Here is a 21,106-nt window from a genome sequence, read left to right as displayed (position 1 = left end):
GATTGTCACCAGTTTATAAAGCAGGGTTTTTGGTTTGGTTTGGGGATTTTTTTGTTGTTGTTTTTTTGGGGGGGTGGTTGTTGGTTGGGGTTTTTTTGGATTTTTTTGCTCATAAAGATTTTACTTTCAGGCCATCTCTGCACCCAGTGTGGGGCTTGAACTTAACAACCCCAAGATCAAGAATCACACAGTCCACCGACTAAGCCCCCAGGCACCCCAGTTGTTTCAGATTTAGAATAAACTACCTTTCTCTATCCATTTTGTTTAAGATTTTTTTTTTTTTTTTAATTTGACAGAGAGAGAGAGCATGAAAGGGGAGAAGGTCAGAGGGAGAAGCAGACTCCCCACTGAGCAGGGAGCCTGACGTGGGACTCTATCCCAGGACTCCGGGATCATGACCCAAGCCGAAGGCAGTAGCTTAACCAACTGAGCCACCCAGGCGCCCTCTCTCTCCATTTTAATTCTTAATGCAGAAAAGCCAAACTCAGCGTGGCAGAGATGGTGTTGCTGGGAGGGTCACTTTTGGGTCGGGGAGACTGGAGAGCAGCCACCTGGCTTCCTGCTTGGGTGGGGGGCACCCAGCTCGCTGCAGGGGGCGGCTGGAGAGCGTGGCGGGGCGCGTGCAGAGGGGAAAGATGCTTCCGGTGCGCTCGCTGCAGCCAAGGGGCTGTCATCACGTCGCCTCAGGAACAGTACCTCCCAAAGAACTCTTTACATGTTAAGCATTTTCATAAAGATTTAAAACTGGATCCCCTAACCATCGGCTCACTTCCGCAGGTAAAACCTGATGGATTGAGGCAAACTGTCCTGCCCGCATGAGAAAGTAGTAAGCGCCTCCTGCGTGCTGTTGGGGAGGAAAGGCGGTGGAGACGGAAAGCATAGCGTGGGCTTTCAGGGAGCCCCACCCGCAGTCCTAGAACCCCGGGACCATCCCGGGGGACGATGGGAGTGTCCCGCAGGCAGGCGGCGGGGAGACGGCTCAGCTGAGCCTCAAGGATGGGAGGAACATTCCAAGGAGGCGCCTTCCGGGCTGCAGGGAAATTGCTCTCCTCCTCCTCCGCAGGGAACAGGGAGTAACCGGGCGTGGCAGGACGTGAGGCTGGTCCCCGGAGCAGAACAGGTTTTCCCCAGGGCTGGAGCCAGGGAGCCAGCGTGCGCCCAGAGCTTCCCTCTGCCCCAGTGCCGCCACCTCTGCTCACCGTGGCTTTAAGTGCGTGGGGACGGGGGGCAGACTCTCTACCTCAGGCTGTCTTTGCACATGAAGTCGTCAGAGTGTCTAGCCCGGATTCTGCTTCAGACCATCTACGCCTTAAGGCCACTTCTCAGGGCCACCAGGTGGAGACCGGGCGCACCTGCCACAGACATTGAGGCGGAGGATGTGGTCGCAGACAGGATAGCCACGCCCCGTTCTCGGTGCTCTGACTGTGTGGACCCGCCCAGGAAAGCTGCTGAAGGTGACAAAGTCACTGTCAGGTAGCTAGCCCTTCCATGAGCGCCTTAGCTATATGACCTCCTCTACCTGCCCGGCCCTGGGAGGTGGGTGCCATTACCCCCCTGACAGATCAGGCCGGCCCCCCGAGCTCCAGGCTCCCCCTTCCTCCCACCAGGCTCAGAGAGCCCTGCCAGCCGAGGGACCTGGACACCCAAGTCCCCTTCGAGCGTGGGTAGGTCTTCCTCAGGGTAGTCAAGGAAGCAGGAGCACGAGATAGCAAGTCCCCAGCCGCAGCACGGGGAAGCCCACCACGGGAAGCACGGAGCTGGGACAAGGAAAGGATTGACCAGATCCTCTCTAGGGCCCGGTCTTGGCTGAGGGCTGCCGCCCGTAGGGGCGTCCGAAGAGTGTGTGAGAGTAGAAAGTCTCAGAATGCCCAGAATCCACAAATCCTGCCAGGTTTGGAAATCTTATAAGAGGCCTGGGTCGGGGACCTCATCGAGCAGAAACTCAGCCACACGTGGAGTACTCATCACCTCTTAAGAAACCTCATTGTCATCGGGGCACCTGGTGGCTCAGTTGCTAAGCGTCTGCCTTCGGCTCAGGTCATGACCCCGGGGCCTGGGATCGAGCCCCACATCGGGCTCCCTGCTCAGCGAGCCTGCTGCTCCCCCGATAGATAAATAAAATCTTAAAAAGAAAAGAATCCTCGTCATCCAGTGGCTTCATGAATTAATGAAGCTCGTTGGCCTGACCTTGTTCTCTCGGGACTGGCTTTGAATTATCCTGCATTTGTGGCAAGGGGACAGGCAGGAAGGGAACCCAGAATCATGGTCCCTGTGTTAGCCTGTCAGCTGCTGCGACCAAGTACCCCATACTGAGCCGTGTAAACAACACGCATTTATGTATTACGATTCTGGGGCCTCTTGAAGGCCAAGATCAAGGCGTGAGCAGTATCCGTTCCTTCTGAGGCTGTGAGGGAGAATCTGCCCCAGGCCTTTCTCCTGGCTTCTGGTGGTTTGCTGGTGTTCTTTAGTTTTTAGAAGTACTGCTCTAGTCTCTGCCTTCATGTTCACATGGGGTCCACCCTGGGGTTTGACTGTGTCTGGGTTCACTGTTCCCCTTTCAGTAAGGACAGGGTCATAATGGATCAGGACCCACACGAATAACGTCATCTTAAATTGCTTCCCTGCAGAGGCCTTATTTGTACATAAGGTCACATTGATAGGTGTGGGGGACCAGGACTTCAGCCTCTTTTCAGGGAGCACGGTTCAACCCATAAGTTGAACTGTCCTGTGTAACTCCTGCGCCCTCCCTGTCAACAACCCCAATGGGAGAGACGGGATCCTTCCGGATCCCATCCTTTGTCCACTACAGAGGAGGCCACTACGTTTGTACTCTTGGTCAGAACACCTGGAAAGCCAGGGACCCTCCTAGCACAGGTTCTGAGCTGAGCAGAGAAGCTTCTGTCAGTGTCTGGAGGCACAAAGAGCAGCCAAAGCATCCGACCTGTTTCCTGGGCAGAAGCTTCCCTCGCTGTGAGCCCATTGCTCTCCAGAGGGAACAGAAAGACCCAGAGCGCAGGGAATGTGCCAGACGTCCGCAGATGGAACTCCCAGTGCACTTTCACTCAAAGCATCTACACGCAGGGAGTTAAGATACAAATGAAATACTACTATTAAGACATTTTCCAAATTTTGCAGTAGATACTGGAGAAGATTCATACGTTACAATAGCACAGTCCAAAATTTTACATGTGCCTTCATTTGAGGTACACTCATTGCTAACAGCTTTATTGAGATGTAATTCATATACCGTCATTCACCCTTGCGAAGTCTGCAGCCCATTCTCAGTCTAGTCAGAAAGTTGTGTGACTGTTAGCGCAATCCACTGTAGGACGTCTCATCACCCCACAAAGCAACACAGCACCCCTAAGCTATCATCCTCCAAACCCCCATCTTCTCCAGCCCCAGACAACCGCTAACCTACTTCCTCTCGTAGTTTGCCTGTGTGACTACATTTCATTCAACTCTTCTATATTTTTTTAAACTTAAAAAAAAAAAAAAGTGAAGGGAGCTAGAAACGAGACAGAGGATGACTTCTACTAGAGAGTGACAATTCGAATTTTTATTTTCCTCTCTCTCTCTCTCTTTTTTTTTTAATATTTTTCTAATTATACAGCGAGCCCCTTTGCTAATACTCGGGGCGGGGGGGGGATACCATTTTATTGTAAAATAAAGCAAGAACTGTCTTGTCATTTTTAAGTCATCCTTGAGGATTGTTCGGAACACTTCCACGGCACCTAAAGAAAATCACTGTCTTATTTTATGGGAGGAAAACGTATCTCAGTTCCAAGCAACTGACTTCAAAGGGAATGTTGGAGCGCGGCTGGCTGGGACTGGAAATGCTGGTTATCTCTGCCCTGGGTTCCCTGAGACCCGAGTCCTGCTCCCCAGCGTCTTCCTATCCCTCATCAGGTGGCCTCTCTCAGCCCTGAACAAATTGTTGGTTGGCTCCCACGAGGGACCCTATAATTAAGTCACATCCTTTTGCCTCTTTAATAACATTGGAGGCAGAGCGTATAATTCTGCAAGGGGACAGAAGGAATATGTAATTTAGTGTCCTTTTCCTGAGCCAGTATGAACTCGGTACATGTAGCATCTTGAATGTTTCAGGTATAAAAAGTGATCGGATGTTTCAACAAGTATGTTACGTGAGCAGAATACGTACCGAGGTCATAGCAAGCAAGGGCTCTTTGGATGTGTGTCTGGCACACTTGAGAGTGTCACGTGTCCCCTTTCGTTGATGAAGAGACATTCCGCTGGCCCAGCTGGGTGGGTTCATCAATCCTGGTCACCGTCACGAGCCTGGTGCCTAAGCTAGAAACCTGGGGGCCGTCCTTGACTTGTCTGGTTCTTCTGTGCCTCCTATTAGCTCGGTTTGACCCCCTTTGAATGTCACCTCCTATGCGCACTGCGGGCCCTTCGTGGTCTGAGCCCTGCTCCCCTGCCCGGTCCCATCAGCCGAGTGTCCCCATTCGCATCCCAGCATACCCCCACATTCCATGGTGTCGGGGTGTGTTGTGACAGCCCCATCGTGGGTTCTCACCCTGGATCCCCTGGATGGAACACAAGAGGACCCGTGAGTATCCTAAGGAGAGTACATCACTCAACGTGTGTTTTTAGAAGCAGGGCCCTTGGCCTTCATAAGATCCTTAACCAGGACCTGTGAACCTCCAGACTGAAGGGTTTGGCTCTGGGTATTCGAACGTGCAATGTCTCTCCTTCCCACCTGGTGAACTCCTCCTGCAGTTTCTGCTCAGATGTCACCCACTTGCCTGCTTGGTGGCCCTTTCTCGGGGTCCCCATGGCTCTGCTCTTCCCGAGTGGGATTTAGCCCCTTGTTTGCATACCTCTTCCCCCTGCTGGACCACAGCTCCTTTGGCTCAGAGCAGGCGTATGGCCAACTCTTGGTAAACACTCACAGAGTGAGGACAGGGACCATTTTCTCAGCTGGGCTGTGGGACCAAGGGTCACACGTGGCTGCACAGCCCTGTTTCTGCCCTGCCACTCTCACCAGCTGGGCCCACGGGGATTGTTGCCCCTTCGTGTGTTTGCCACCATCTTCCCCGAGGGGAAGGCCTGGCTGCCCGACATTTTTGTGAAGAAACCAGACTTCTCTTTGCCCTGGAACTCTCTAGATGCATGATGATTTCTCAATGACCTCTTGACAAATTTTGAGCTCTTTGTTTTTCTTTTCCTTCTTTTGTTGCCTTTCAGATTGATGCACTGAGTAAAAGAAGCAAAGAAGCCGAGGCAGCCTTCTTGAATGTCTACAAAAGATTGATCGACGTTCCAGGTAAGCCCGCGCCCTTCCAGAAGCCGCCAGTGGGCGTTCTGTGTTGGTGCGTTGGTGGGTCTCGGGCTTATTCTTCTCAGCTTCCCTAAGGGAATTAGACCAGCAATGGCAGCTCCCCAGGAAGCTGGGAATTCTGGGAATATGGATTCTTGAAAACCCAGGCTTCGGATGGTTATGGAAATCAGATGCGCATCTGCTGAAGTTAACCGTATAACTTCCAGTTGATGCCTTTGTAAGTGCAGAAACTCCAACTTGTGGGGCTCCCTTTAGCCTCGGTATGCAGTGCTGTGCATTCACAGAGAAGAAACAGAACCAATGCCTGTGCCAGGCAGACATCGTGAACGTTGACGCTTCTGGACTGACCGATTCCACCTTTGGGAGTGGCCCTGATAGGGCCCCTGGAGCGTCTCCTCCCTCCCAGGTCACCCAGGGAATTCGCATCCTCTGGCCAAGTCTTTCACTTAAGTTATAGCCAAGGGCAAGAGGCAGCCTGTTTGGGACATAGATGGGTGGTTTCTTCTTGTAAAGGAACTAAAGAGTTAACGTTTTAATCATCCTTGCTGGACATTCAGAGAGGGAATGACTTTCCATTCCTTATTTTAGAAAAGTGAGGCAGAATTCAGAGCACCTTGACCCACTGGCCCCATTGGTCGTCTTTTCCCAGGCGTTCCACTCACCTAGAAACCATGGGGGAGGTGATGGACATGATCACATGGGTCCCAGCTCAGTCCTGGAAAGACTCAGATCAGAAAATCAGGAAAGTAGTGTGAACGTCCTCCTCTACAGACCAAGGAAGCCAAATTACCAGCACCCTCCCTTCCCCAGCCAGTTGGAAGCGCTCACTTACTCTCAGTAATCCTCTGAGCATTACCGACATTACTAGAGCTGCTTTTAACAAAGCAGAGCAGAAGTAGACCTCCTTGGTGTCTGTACTTGAATTCCAATTTGGGTTCACTAGGCTCGGCTGTCCCCTCTGGGAGTGGGAGTTAATGGAGGCCAAGCCAAGCGAGGGGTGGCGGAAAGCACTCTGGACACTCTGGACAGAGAGACAATCACTCCCATGTCAGAAATCACAACTTCTTCCAAATAAAGAATATGACCCATCTGCCATATTGAATTGACGGATTCTCCCGCCAGGGCCTGTTGTGAGGTCTTGGTTACATTCCTTTTCTTCTCTGGCCCTCAGCTTTCTCATCTGGAAAATGGAATAAGGTAGGGGAACACCCTAGTGATGAGAATGGTTTTCTTTCGTCTAACTTTTCACTGTCTTGGGAGCATCTCCAGCCCTTAGTTCCAAAGTGCAGCCTTTTGATTTTCTGCAAGAGTTTGTGTCTACCTAGGGGTTCCCCGACCACCCTGGGCAAGGCTTATGAGGAGGCTTCTTCAGGGTAACCGGATCATTTGGTGCCTGACATGCACCATTTCTCAGAAATGGGCAGCTTGGTGGGCCTGCTTGCATTTTCTTTTGCAAGTTTTGTGTGGGTGACTTAGTTGAAAGGGGACGGGCTTGTTTTGCCTTTGCCAGAGACCCAGAGAGCCTTCAGCTGCTGTTTTCTAAATAACCTATGCTCTCTTTTTTAAAAGTCCATTTGTCCCTGGGTCTTCCCTTAGTGAACTCTCTCAAGCCGGGCAATTCCTTTAACAAGTTGCTGGCTTTCTCGTTTTGCAGTTAGTCTCCATCTAAATTTCTCATAGAAAAAGAAGAGACAGTTTTTAAATCAACTCTCCTCTTTGCCTGAGCAGGCCTCATTTATAGACCTATAATTTTTATAGAATCTCGATTATAACGTGGGTAGCTGTTCTGTTTTTGTTGCTTAATGTCGTACCATCAGCATTTTTCCCGTATTGGTGATATTCTTCATAATTACATTTCTGGCTGGAGAAGTCAAGTTGGCAGTTTCGAGGTAAGGCCGTGGGAGCAAATGACGTTTGATGTTTTCTGTTAAGAGTAAAAGTAGATCAAAGTACATCCGCGTGCCCCGTAAGATCGCTTTCGTGCACCTCCTAGGTATTTCTTTCTTACAAGTGCTGGGGTCTGACACATCCAGCAAGTTCTTTGCAAAGCAGGAATGGAGCTTGGAGCCCTCCGCCTGGGTTTTGAAGTCTGCTTGTTGCTCAGATGAAGTAATCCTGTGGCTGAGCCTTACAGGAAGGGCCTGGGCAGCAGCCTCGCATTTACTGACAGGCGGGCAGGTGGGGGGAGTCGGGGTTTCACTGTCTGTGTGCTTTCGGCCGCAGTCCACCTGAACCCAGAAACATCGGGTGGGGGGGGGGGTGGAGAGAGTGTTAAATTCTGGTTGTAAGAAACAGCGACTTACGCGACATCGGAAGAGTCAGGGCAGCTGTCGGGAATAACGGGGTGGGTATTTCAGCTGTGTGTCCTGTGGCCGAGCTCCAGGAGCCCAGGAAGAGCCGACAGCTGGCTCCGGGGAGAGGCGGAGACAAAGCGCCAGCGACTAAGGAGGCTGGCCCAGAAATCCGACAGAACCAACCCCCCCACCCCCCATTTCCCATCCGAACATTTTTTTCTTTAAAGATTTTACTTATTTATTTGTGAAAGAGAGAGAGAGTGAGTTAGCAGGGGGAGGAGCAAAGGGGAAGAACAAATGTCTGGCAGGCTCCATGTTGAACGTGGAGCCTGACGGGGGACATGACCTTATGACCCTGAGATGATGACCTAAGCCGAAGCCAAGAGTCACTACCTCCACCGACTGAGCCACCCAGGCGCGCCCTCTCTCCCCACCCCCCCACCCCATGATGCAGAAATTTTATTTGTGTCTTTTCTTATTTTGTGCCTGCTGGTCCTTCTGAGGACAGCTTTGCGTTGTCACTCTGTGCCCAGGGCTTGGAGCAGGGCCTGGCGTACAGCAGGTGTGATATGTGGCGTGCCCCAAGGTGTGGTGTCATCCCAGAGCCACCCGGGAGTCCTCAGCAGCAGAACTCACCGAGGGGCACACTAGTGGCTCTTAGAGCTCCATCCCGGCTCAGTTCTGAGTCCTCCGAGTGTCTGCTTACGTAGCCGGTAGCTCCTGGGCATGCCCCCCGAATGACTGACGGGTGCCCCGAAACCACCCAGTGTGTCCGGAGGAAACCCGCTCCTTGCTCTGCGTCTCTCAGTGACCAGCACCACCTTCAAACCAGCTGCTCACGTGAGAGCACGGCGTCACCGCGTCCTGGCCATTCTGCCTCCAGAATGTTCTCAATTCCATCCACTTCTGTCCACCCCACTTCTGCTCTCCGCTTCATAGTTCCGGCCACCCCCTCGTGTCTACAGCCTCTCAAAGTGAGTCTCCAGGCTTGTAGGAATGGGTTATCCTTCACCCCACAGGCAGGCCAGGCCCCATCTCAACGGATACCTTATTCCTCCAGGTGAACCTGAGACCCTCCTACAGGACCTCCCAGGTCTGGCTTAGCCCTTCTCTCTCTCTCTCTCTCACACACGCGCACGCGCTCATCCCCAGCACCCTGCGTTTGCCCGATACAACTCATGGCACTCCACTGTTTTCTTTTCTGGCCCGGCAGGGAGACGGGGATGGGGTCTTGTCCCTCCTCATTTTCCTATTGTCTCCCCCAGTACCTGCCGTGTCGCGGAAACTCCATAAACATTGGTCGAATGAATCAGCGAAAGACACACTATTTCTTGCTAAGCCCGTGCAGGCCGTCGTTGTTCACACCGGACCACACTCCCGAGGCTGACACTGGCCCCTGGGGCCACGCTGAGGGGAGAAGAAACACTGGGCTGTGTAGCTCCTCCCTCTTTCATTTTCCACGTCCCAAATCCCAAGCGATGGCCCTTCTCTTCACCCAAGCACCTTCGTCTTAGAGACACTGAATAAACATTTAGATACATAATCGTCCTGATGAGTCCCCCAAACAGTTGAAATAGATAAGACTCCCCCCCCAAATTTACCATCTTTCTCGTTTGCCCCCAGACTGTTCTTCATTCCGTGGCCCATTTTGAGGGATGCTTTTTATTGGAAATACCCTGCTAACTTTGGCCAAAGCACGCCCTCTTTCCACACTGCTGCAACCCCTCCCTCCCTGGGGTGAGTTGGCGAGCACCTCGGAAGCTGTCCCTTCCCTGGGTCCCAGGAACCATGCTGAGCCCCAGGGATGGAGTCGCGAGCGAATCAGCCGAATGGCTTCTTGTTCTCATGGACTTCGGAGGGTGGGGGAATGTGGGCATTAAAAGCAACCACACACATAGTAATTAAAGTGTAGGTATGACAAGTATTTTGGAGGTAACGCCCATCGGGCATGGAGTGGAGATCAGAGAGGACTGGGCAGTGTCCCAGGCAGCCGCCCTGGGCAGTGACAGGAGGGGCCAAGGACGATGTCATCTAAACAGAAACACTGTCCCTGGTCAAGGGGCCGCTGCTAATAGGCCCCAGTAAGGGGCGCACGCCCTCGTGGTCACCTCACCGGGGAGGCAGGCAGGGGCCTGGTAGGGTAGGGGACAGATTCTGGGCTTCATCTCACAGGCAGAAACTGGGGACGGCTTGTGAGCAGGGAAATGACACTCTCCGATGGGCTTAATAAAAATGTTGTCCTGAGTGCAGTTGGGACAACAGATCAGAAAGGTGTCCCAAGGGGACGTGGGGAGGGAGAGATGAGGTCACTTGGTTTCAGGTGGCAGGAGTAAAATTAGAGGCAAATGCATGGATTTCGCCTGCATGAAGGAGGTAGGGGGGATGACTGAGGAAGGTGAGGGGGACGGCCCTCACCAGGACACGGTAGGATGTCAGGGCTTGCTTATACATGGTTTCGTCTGGCTTATTAATGAAAAGGAAGACCAGCAGGGGCGCCTGGGGGCTTAGTCGGTTAAGCGTCATCCAGCTCTGGATTTTGGCTCCAGTCATGATGTCAGGGTCGTGAGATCGTCATCGGGCTCTACGCTCAGAGGACAGTCTGCTCATGATTCTCTCTCTCCCTCTGTCCCCCTACCCGCTTTCTCTCTAAAATCAGTCAGTCTTAAAAGGAACACCAATAGACAGCTGGCAGGATTAGCCTCTCTTCCTGACTTCTAGTATCATCTCTAATCATTGTTGTAATTCTAAAGTGGCCTTTGCCTTTATTGTCAATGAGAGCATTTTTACCTTTCGATTCATAAATAAGTCAGGATTTTACTACGTTTGTCAAGATGGCTTCATCTGTCAGTTTCCTCACAGACGTGTTTTATATCATACCGTTCACAGTCAGCCTATCGGGGTAGCTTCAACTTGGACATATTTACGTTTTTTTCTTTTAATACACCTCTGATTGAGATTTGTATTTATTACTTGGTGCTGAGCTCATGAAGACGTCACAGCCATCCACCACCAACATGACTTGGTAAGGAGACCTGGGCGAGGCGCCCCCAGAGGGGGAGTCCCTCCACAGCCAGTTCGCTTAGGAGGCCAGCGTCCCCCTGCATGGGCATGTGTTTGTGGGTGAGATCCAAGTTCACTGAATATCCGTCAACAGCAGTGACCCTGAGTGGCGAGAGAAGGTTCGAGGCATGCTGTTTCTGAAGTCCTGGAAGACATTCCCTCGGCCAGCACTTCCGGGCGGTGCGTTTTGCGCCAGGCCCTAAAGCACGTAAGGCGCAAACGCGACGGAGCCTTGGCCTTCGCCTACCCCTGGCTGGTTCCTTTCTGCCTGGTGGGAGACTGCCCAGTCTTTGAGAAAATACTCCCACAATTAAACAGGCTAAAGGCAGCCTCCATCCCTGACTGCAGTGGAAGGAAAAATAAATGGTTCCGCTCTTAAAGTGTGATCCTCACCCATAGCTGGAAACATTCTAGAACGACCTCTCCAGAAGGCTCTTGCAGAGCTGGACTGGTACCATATCTTGAGCAGAGTTACGGTGTGCATAATCTGCCCAGAATTGACCTGGCGGGGGTGACTTGCTCTTGCTTCTTGGTACTTTTCACATTTTTTCCCCCCACAGTGAGCACGTATTTATCTGTATAGTCGGGGTGGGGGCAGCATAAATCAGAACGATCACATCTTCGTCTCTGAATTGCCCTTATTAATAGAAAACAGCTCAGAATTGAAGCACTAGTCGGTTGAGTGTTTGTGAGACACTTACCAATTTGTGTAAAATACAACTGTGACTTCTCCCGTCTCAGAAACATCTTGGCAACGGGGTCTTTTTGAAGTTTAGAAAACGGGGAGAAGAGACCAAGGGGTGGAGCTCCCGCCCGGACACGGGGGCCCAGAACCTTTCTGCCTTGGGGACTAGATTCACCATAAGAGCCTCTGTCTGCAAGTTCCCGTCACCTTCTTGCCTCTGTCCGCGCCGCCCCTCCCCAACCCCCAACAGAGAATCACCTGTCACTCCTTGCTAAGATGTGGTTTAGGCCCTACAGACACAAACCCTTCAAACACAAAGGCAGTGCCTGGAAGGGTTTATTTTAAGATTTAAATCTGAGGAAGCACATTACCAGCGATATAAAATATTCATTGGCTTATGAAACACTGCCAGAACTCCATGTTTCACGAGTGCCTGCCCTCCCTTGATTTCCGTGGAGTAACTGGCCTGCAGGTGTGAGCCGAGGTGTTGGTCTGCAGAAGTCTTGAAGGAGAGTGGGCGAAGAGAGGCCCCTCGGTTTTCAGAACTCGCTAGAAAATGCCGCTGCTCCCAGGTGCTCCTCTGGGAGGTTGTAATTTGCATTCGGGAAAACCTGCCCTGGTAAATATCCCCGGCCACCTAGCATTTGAGGATCCAGAAATAAAGTAGAACGTCGCCGTTTTTGAGAACTGCTTTTTAACGCGCCTCCGTAAGAAGACAATAGTCATCTGGGCCTTTGTGCCCAACACGCCAGGTTCGAGGGAGGACACACCATCATTTAAAATGGGAAAATACCGTGACATCCCTCCTTCCTCCTTCCCCGCCTGCCCCTGACCAAGGATCCCCATAGCAAGACTCTGGGAAAAAAAGAAACGATATCTGAGGATCTAGTTAGAAACAGCCCTTGCTTCTCATACCAGCGTTGAAAAGGACGCACTCCTTGGTGGCATTTTTTAAGACTGTAGGGATGTGGCCGCTCCTGCCTGATCCTGTAAGGCTGCTCCAGTCCGTGTTTTCCAGATCTCCTGCTGTTGGCAGCCAAGCCCGTGCCCAGGCCCCTCCAGAGAGAACTCTGTAACCTCGGGATCCCCTTTGCACATACTCAGTTTACCTTCCTAAAGCATTTTCATTCACACGCGAGAATCAAGCACCAGCCAGCACCCTGATGGGACGGAAGAGGAACCAGGACCAAGCCATGAAGGCTGCGGGTTGCAGATGTCCTCCTGTCTCTCCGCTGGCCCAGAGCTGGTCCTGAAGCAGCCTGGGGACTAGAGGCCAAGGGACAGTCACACTCTGCCCAGCCCTGGGGTCACCATAAACCAGACAGGGAGGTAGCTTCTCTACTGCCCTTGCCCAGCTTCACGCAGCTTTGCGGCCCGACCAGCGTCTCCGTTGTGCGCACCGGTTTGCTGGCCAAGGCATCGCTGCGTGTTAAAGAAAGGCAGACGTGACGACATGGGCTTCTGAGCGCCGACGGCCACATCCGCGTGCCACCTCTCTCCTCCTCTGGGCTCTCCCTGCCGATCGGCTTCCCGGCCCCTCGACACAGTGCAGGGACTCACCAGCAGGGCCTTGGGGATCCTGGGCTCGCTCGCGCGGGGAGGTGTGTCGCTTCTTCCCCCCTTTGCCGTAACCGGGGTGGTCCTGGCACACTTGATAGCTAGACAGCTTTTCATCAGTTGCTCATCAGCATGCTAATTGCTGTATGACTAATTATGCCCTGAATTCCAGTTGATTTTCTTAATGAGACAGCTGGGTTAATTATGTAATCGTATGATTACATTAGCCTAGAGTGCCCCGGCGCAAAGGAGCGTCTGCCGCGCTGTGATGTCATCGCCGGGATGGCACTCACAAGGGGCACATTCACCCCCCCGATGGCTGGGGACAGCCCCGCTGCCCGCAGCACTCTGCACAGGCGTGGGCTGGGTTTTGGCGAGGTGGTTCTTGAGAGGCAGCTCACCAGCAGGCTGTCCGCACCCTCCCCAGCGCACCAGGGCCCCCCGCGAATCAGAAGCCCTGTTTCCCAGCCTCGACCGTGCTCCATGAAGACCAGCAGCGTCCTCCTTCTAGAACGTACCCCCCCCCATATTGAGTTTTATCAGAGCCTGCCAGCACTCCCTTTATGGTGACGCAGAGAATCCAAAACAAGAAGACCAGAGGATGTCAGTTCACTTCAAGTTTAAAGAACACAGACTAGCCCCTCTTCCCCATCCGTGTTCTGTTTCATACCTTGTTTCCACCCTGATCTCCACACACCTCAGACCTCTTTGAGAAAGTATATGTGATCAGAGGAGGGTGACAGCTGCCAGCCACCGGCCAGCTCTCTACTCCCCATAATAGCAAAACTCCAGAGTCAGTTATGCCTGCTGACCTCCCCCCACCGACCGCCCCCCACCTGCTATACTCCTCCCCCGACACCACAACTACCTCTTCCTTGCTGGGCTCTGAATGTGGGCAGTTCCCAGACTCTGCCGAGCCTTTTTCTTTTCTGCATTTACATTCTCTCCCTAAGTAACTTCCTGTGTGTTATGCTCCCAGATGCCACCACCAACCTCATCCGGGCCACCATGCCCTCTCGCCCCACTGGGCTCTCCACCTTTCCTGTCCCGTCTCCCGGCCGTCCTTTGCATGGCAGCTGGGTGGGTCTAAGTCAGTGGTCTCCAAACTACTTTTGTTCACGTCCCCCAAATCTTGACATCATACCCCTTGCCTATGCTTATGCATTCACTTGCTTAAATGACAGACATTTATAATTAGAGGAATGTAGCAAATACATTATAAATCATAAGGTAAAAATGGAATTAAAAGGATGTGATGAAGAATGAAAACGACTTCAAATTTATATTTTCTCAGCAGTACAAAAAAACTTTGTGCTCTCCCCAAAATACCATATTTTAAAGTCAACTTGGTAGAGGCACGATTTGCAGACAATAAAACGCACCGATCTCAAGTGTACCAACTTGATAGCATGGCCACCCTCCCAGTCTAGATATGGAACCTTCCCATCACCTCCAAAGTTCCCTGCTGATCCCAGACCCCAGTAACCACCGATCTGCTTTCTGTCGGTTTCAATCAGCTTTACTATTTCTGGCATTCCACATAAGTGGAGACCCTGGCACGTTCTCGTCTGTGTCTGACTTCTTCGCCTCAACGTGCTGTGTTGGGGATTCATCTGTGCCGTCCATCTGTGTCGTCATAGTCCTCTCCTTTGCGGTGTGGAATGGTGTCCCACCGTGTGGGGTAATAACGTGCTTGTCCATCCACCTGCTGATGGACACCCATATTGTTTCCGGCGCGAGGGCTGCTGTGAGTAACTCGCAATAACCATTCATCAGCAGCTGTTGTGTGGGCATACTTTTTAAATACCTAAGACGTGGGGCGCCTTTGTGGTTCCTTCGCCTAAGCATCTGCCTTTGGCTCAAGTCGTGCTCCTGGGTTCTGGGATCGAGCCCCACATTGGGCTCCCTGCTCAGTGGGGAGTCTGGAGTCCACTCCCTCTTCCTCTGCCCCTCTCCCTGCTCATGCTCGCTCTGTCTCTCTCTCATAAATGATCAAAATCGTATAAATACATAAATACAAACACATATGTAACTACCTAGGACTGGAATTGCTGAGACATAGGGCAGGCATGCGGTTACAGGTGCAAGAAACTGCCAAGCTGTTCTTTCAAAGCAGTTGTATTATCTTATCCCCCAGCAAGAAACCAGTGGGCGTTCCGGGTCCTCCACGTCCTCCCCATCAATTGGTGTTGTCAGTCTTTTCACTGCTAGACATTCCACGGAGAGTATAGCCTATTTTGTTGTGATTTTAATTTGCATATTCCTGATGACTGATGATGCTATTTTTTCATGCGCCTTTTGGTCATTCTTAGATCTTCACTTATAAAGGGTTTAAAATCTTTTGCCCGTTAAAAAAATGGATCGTCATATTACCGAGTTGTAAATATTTTATATATTCTAGACACTGGTCCTTTGTCAAATATATGCGTTGCAAATATTTTCTCCCCATACGAGGATAAGGTTTTATTTTAATAAAGCCCAAGTTACTCTGATTATTATGGTCTGGGTTTTTTGGTTGTTGTTTTTTGTTTTTGTTTTTGTTTTTAATGTTCTAAGAAATTATTGACTAGGCTCTATTTTTTTTTCTTGTGGTTTTCAGTGAAGTTGTATAATTTTTATCTTTTACCTCTAGGCCAATAATACATTTTGAGTTAGTTTTTATGTGTGGTTTGAGATTAAGGTCAAGTTTCATTGAAAATTAATGGACATTATGTGTGTGAGATGTTGTCTAGATCCTCTTTTATATATATAATCTATATATATAGACAGACATATATGTATCTATCTATCCGTCTATATATATATATATATATATATATATATATATATATATATATAGTAAAGGACCATCTATTTTATTTCATTGTTTTGTGTGTCTGTCCTTATGTTAATGTCACCCTGTCTTGGTTACTAGAGCTTTACAGTCAGTGTTAATCAGGTAATATAAGTTCTTTATCTTTGGGCTTCTTAAAATTTTATTTATTTATTTATTTATTTATTGTCCGAGAGAGAGAGTGCACACATGCGGGCATGCGTGCCCGTAAGTAGGGGGAGTGGCAGGCAGAGGGAGAAACAGGCTCCCCACCGAGTAAGGGGCCTGATGTGGGACTCAATCCATGGACCCCGGGATCATGACCTGAGCCGAACGCAGAGGCCACCTAGGCATCCCTGGTCGTCTTTTTACACATGTGTGTCCTAGAATTTTAATCAAGGTTCTTCTATAGATAATCTGAGGAAAATTGACAATTTAAGACTATCAAATCTTTCCTTTCAAACATGGTGTTTTTATTTAAGTCTTTTGTGATTTCCCTCAGGAATATTTTATAGTTCTCAGCATACAAGCCTGCACATATTTCATCCAGCATAACCCCAAGTAGGTCATGTTTTTGGATGCCATAGCAAATAGTATTTGCTTTATAATTTTCTTTTCCATTTGTCACTTTTATATAGAAATGCACTTTTTATATAATGATACTGTATTTGTGGCCTTTTCACACTCACCTATTATTTCTGAAAGCCTTTTGGTAGATTCCTTGGGATCTTCTATCTGGCATATTCCTTGTGTGCTGGAAGAGATTGTGTACTTCTTAGATATTGGGTGGAATGTTCATAAATACCAGATCAAATTGTTTGGTAGTGTTATTGATGTGTTCTGTATTTTTTTCAATCTGTAATGTCAAATATTTCTTTTTCTTTTTCTTGCACTGGCTTGGACCTCAGGTATGACCATGAATAGAAGTAGAGAAAGCAGACATCTTGCATTGGTCCCACATTTAGGGAAAAGCATTCAGACTTTGACCATTAAGTATGATGTTAGCTGTGGGGTTTTTAATAGACACTCTTTATGGGGTTGAGAAAATGCCCTTCTATTCCTACTTTGCCAAGAGTTTTTGTCATGAATAGATACTGAATTCTGTCAGATTTTTTCTGCATCTCTTGAGGTGATCATACAATTTTTTACCTTTCTGCTCTTCATATGGTGAAGTTATGTGGTTGATGGTGTGATGTTAATCCAGCCTTGTCTTCCTGGGATAAATCTTAACTTGGTTATGATGTGTTGTGGCTTTTAGAATATGCTGGATTCGATTTGCTAGTATTTCATGAAGGGCTTTCACATTTACGTTCATCAGGAATATAGGACTGTGGTTTTACAAAATGAGTTGAAAAGTGCTGCCTCTTTCTCTATTTGCTGAAAGAGTTGGTGTAAGATATCTATCTGTGATGCCGGTATTATGTTACACCATCTCTGTTATGGTGTAAGATACCTATTGTTCTTCTCTAAAACTTCTCTAGTTCACCAGTGAAGGCATCTGGGCTTGAGGTTTTCTTTCGTACAAAATTTTTCATTATAAATTTAACTTCTTTAACATTTAAAAGACTATTAGGATGTTTTATTTCTTCTTGGGTCAGTTTTGGTAATTTTTCAGGGAACGATCCATTTCATGTAAATTATCCAGTTTACTGGTATAATGTTGTTCATAATATTTTGTTATCTTTCAAGCATCTGTAGGATGTGTAGTGATACTTTCTTTGTCATTCCCGATCTTAGAATTTGTGGATTCTCTCTTTTTTCTTCTTGATCATTCTGGCTAGAGGCTTGTCAATTTTAATGATTATTTTTTTTAAGAACTAACTTTTGCTTGCCTTACTTTTTCTCTTTTCCCCCTCTGATTTAAGTTTTATTACTCTTTGTTTTTACTGTTTACCAACTTCCACTTACTTTGGGTTTTATTCACTCTTCTTAGGGTGGGGAATTTACGTCATTGATTTATTCTGTTGTGGTTGCAGGAAATGCATCATACGATTTCTGTTAAGTTTATACAATGATTTTCTTTATCCCTAGTAATATTTCATGTCCTAAAGTATCCTTTGTCTGATTTGAACTTAGTCACTCAAGCTTTCTCTTGATTAATGCTTTCATGTTTGATCTTTTTTCTATGCTTTTACTATTAACCTGTTTTTTGTTACTATATTTAAGTTGCATTTCTTGTAAACAGCTATGCCTTCCTTTATTGTCCAATCTGACAATCTTCTTTTTAAGTGGAACGTTAGGTCTTTTACATTGAGTATAATTATGGATAAAGTTGGGTTTAAGTCTGCCAGCTTACTGTTTGTTTCTTACTTGTGTTACCTGGTTTGGGTTATTTTTTTCCTGTTTCATTTGATTATTTTTTATGATCTTATTTTACCTCCCCAATTGTCTTGTTATCTATAACTCTTTGTCTTATTTTTTCAGTGATTACTTAGGGTTTACAATCACCATCTTTAATTTATTACACTGTACCTTCAAATAATATTATACTACTTCTCATACAACGGAAGAATCTTCCAATACATTTATTTTCTCTCTCTAGTCCTTTGTGTATTGTTATTCATTTTATTCCTAGATACGTTCTAATGGTACAGTACATTGTTACTATTTTTGCTTTCTTCTTTCACCATAGAAAAATATGGAATGCCTCGCAAATTTGCGTGTCATCCTTGTGCACGGCCAAGCTAATCTTCCCCGTACTGTTCCAGTTTTAGTATACGCGCTGCCGAAGCGAGCGCTCCTATTTTTGCTTTGAAATAGTCAGTGATCTTCTTGGGAAATTAAAAATGAGAAAAATAGCATTTTATTTTTACATATTTACCATTTCTGGTGTTGTTTATTCTTTCATGCACATCCAGGTTTCTGTCCGGCACCATTTTCTTTCAGTCTGTATCATCTCCCTTAACATTTCTTAGGGACAGTGTGGGCACGCTGACCGTGAGCTGCACCAGCTTTCATTCATATGAGGGGAAAAAAAAACAAAACTCAACCTCGTTTTTTTGAAAGACATTTTTCTTGGGTATAAAACTGTACGTTGGCAATTTTGGGTTTGTTTGTTTCTCTCTCTCTCTCTCTCTGCCTCTCAGAACTGGCCTGCTTTATTTCTGACAGGAGGTCCCTAGTTAGTCTTATTTTTCTTCCCCTGCGCAGAACAAGCCTTCTTTTCTCTGGCTTTTAAGATTGCCTTTTTATTCTTCTTTTCAGCAATTTGTTGGGGTTTATTGGTGTTCTGTGTTTAGCCTATTTGTAGTTTGTTGAGTTTCTTGGAGTTTCATATTTATAACCTTTACCAAATTTGGAATATTCTCCCCTGTTTCTTCAGATCTACTCCTTGCCCCTCTCCAGGACCAGCATTAGACCGCCTGGTACCATTCCATAGGTTGCCGAGGTTTTAGTAACTTTTTCCCTGTTCAGACAGTTTCTGTGATTGTGTCTGTGAATTCACTGATCTTTATTCTTTTGCAGTGTCTAATCTGGTGTTAAGCCAGTTGAGGGAATTTTTTTTTTTCCATTTCGGACATTGTATTTCAAGCTCCAGAATTCCATTTGATTCTTCTTTGTAGCTTCCATTTCTCTCCTCATTGTGTCCATATTTTTCTTTAAATCTTTGAGCAGGCTTATAATAGCTGTTGATGTCTTCATCAACTAATCCCATTATCTCTTGTCATTTCTAGTCCTATTTTTATTAACTTATCTCCCCCCACCCAGCCCCCCGATTATCCTATTTCTTTGCATTTTTTGCAGTCATTTTTGTGGCTGAGACATTTTCGTAGAGGACGTTGTTTTTGCCTGTACGTTTAGATGATGATGGGAATGTTTCCAAATACCTACTTTTGAAATGCTATCACTATAGCATGAACTTCTTTCAAGAAGTTGTTTCTTTCCCAGTAAGTATTAAAACATCAACTAGATCATATATTTGTTTTTTCAAAAATGTCTGCAAGGCAGCATATTACTGATAGCCATCTGCCATCAGAGAACAGGGCGGCTAATGTGGAACATTTAACTTTTCAAAAGAAAATTGCGTAACTCATCTTTAAGCCTAAAACTCTTAAATACTTTGCCACTAAACCAACAAACATTTCTTTGGTCCTAAGTACTGCAGTTTTCTTCTTGTGGGCCAGAGGCTTACCTTGCCAGCGTCCTCTGCTGACAGGTTTTCCCATCTGGAGTAGAACTGAATACAAACTTGATTCAGACGTTGTCTTTTTAATGAGACTGATGCGCTACTTACCGCGTCAGTGGTATTTGATATTTTCAGATCCAGAATTCGATTTGATTCTTCTTTATGTCATCTCTTTCTCTCCTTAACTTTGTTTGTATTCTTCTTTAGCTCCCTAAACACAGGCCTCAGTCACTGATGATGTGTCCCTTGCAGTCCTTCTCTTCCTTTCACCACAGCCTTGCTGGCTTCTCTCTGTGCCTGGAATATGCCACATTCACATCCGCCTCCGGGCCTTTGCACTGCTCTTCTCTCTGCCAAGAGGCTTCAGAGTCTCTCATCTTTGGCACCCACATCTTAATCTCGGTGCCACCTCTTCCAGGAGGCCCTCCCTGTCCATCTGTCTCCAGGACCCATTCCCTGTTCCCACACCCTGTTTCCTCTCATGGTCCTGCTTGGCAGTGCTTGAAAGTATTTTGTTTTGTTTAGTTTTGCTTTTTGTCCATTTCCTTCATTTCAGTAGAATGTCGGGCCTTTGAGAGCAAGGGTTTTGTCTTCTGACCGCCATGCCCCCCACCCAGCACCTAGAACGGTCCTGACGTCATAAAACGTCCATGGGCGCCAGCAGTCGGACTGAAGAGTTCTCCTGGCCCTGCCTGGCACTTCCGTGCCCACTTGCTGCGTCTTCCACCAGGACTGATTGCCCCACAGTCTCCACGGATCTAAATCCTGTCACCTCTTTTTAAAAAAAAGAAAAAAAAAGTTTACCTTTGCCAGTTGTCTCCATCACGGAGTGGTCTCCAGCTCATCTCGTCAGTGTCGCCCTCTTTGCTTTCCCTTTGGTCATTTTGTGAACTTGCTGTGTCTCTCCCGTGAGGCTGGTCCCAGCTGATGCTGCCGCACGTCCATCCCAGCACCTCACCTGGGCCTTGCCCGGAGCAGAGAGATGCGCAGGAAATACTTGTTAAATTAATGCTTGAAGAGACAGTATAATTTAGTTGGCTGCTGGTTCAGGAAGCAGAAATCCTAATTAGAATTGTGCGTGCCTGTTTGCCTCCGACTTCTCTCCCCCCGCCGCCCGCCCGACCCAAGTCCCTGGGTGGGATGCCAGCGCCCCCTCCCCCGACCTCTGACTGTGACGGCTGGAATTAATGAGGTCATGTTACATGTACTTAGGAGAAGGTCCTGGGTAAATGCAGGTGATGGTATTGTTGTTGTTTGTTGTAATTAT

General features: G+C 48.1%; 1 protein-coding gene and 1 non-coding gene across 11 annotated transcripts in view; one reads left to right on the top strand and one right to left on the bottom strand.

Annotated features, from left to right (window-relative positions):
- Positions 1–21,106, top strand: part of CUX1 (cut like homeobox 1) — a 358,424-nt gene that overhangs the window by 187,895 nt on the left and 149,423 nt on the right. For all 10 annotated transcript variants that reach the window (XM_047712793.1, XM_047712792.1, XM_047712791.1 and 7 more), the window contains exon 4: positions 5,212–5,290. In XM_047712793.1, the coding sequence (XP_047568749.1) occupies positions 5,212–5,290 (79 nt within the window). The remainder of the gene's footprint in view (positions 1–5,211; positions 5,291–21,106) is intronic.
- Positions 18,346–18,451, bottom strand: LOC125091211 (U6 spliceosomal RNA). The gene has a single exon (XR_007124612.1). It is a non-coding gene; the product is annotated as a U6 spliceosomal RNA (small nuclear RNA).

Source organism: Lutra lutra, chromosome 18, assembly GCF_902655055.1.
Source record: "Lutra lutra chromosome 18, mLutLut1.2, whole genome shotgun sequence".
Classification (NCBI taxonomy): domain Eukaryota; kingdom Metazoa; phylum Chordata; class Mammalia; order Carnivora; family Mustelidae; genus Lutra; species Lutra lutra.
This window is presented reverse-complemented; position numbering and strand designations above follow the sequence as displayed.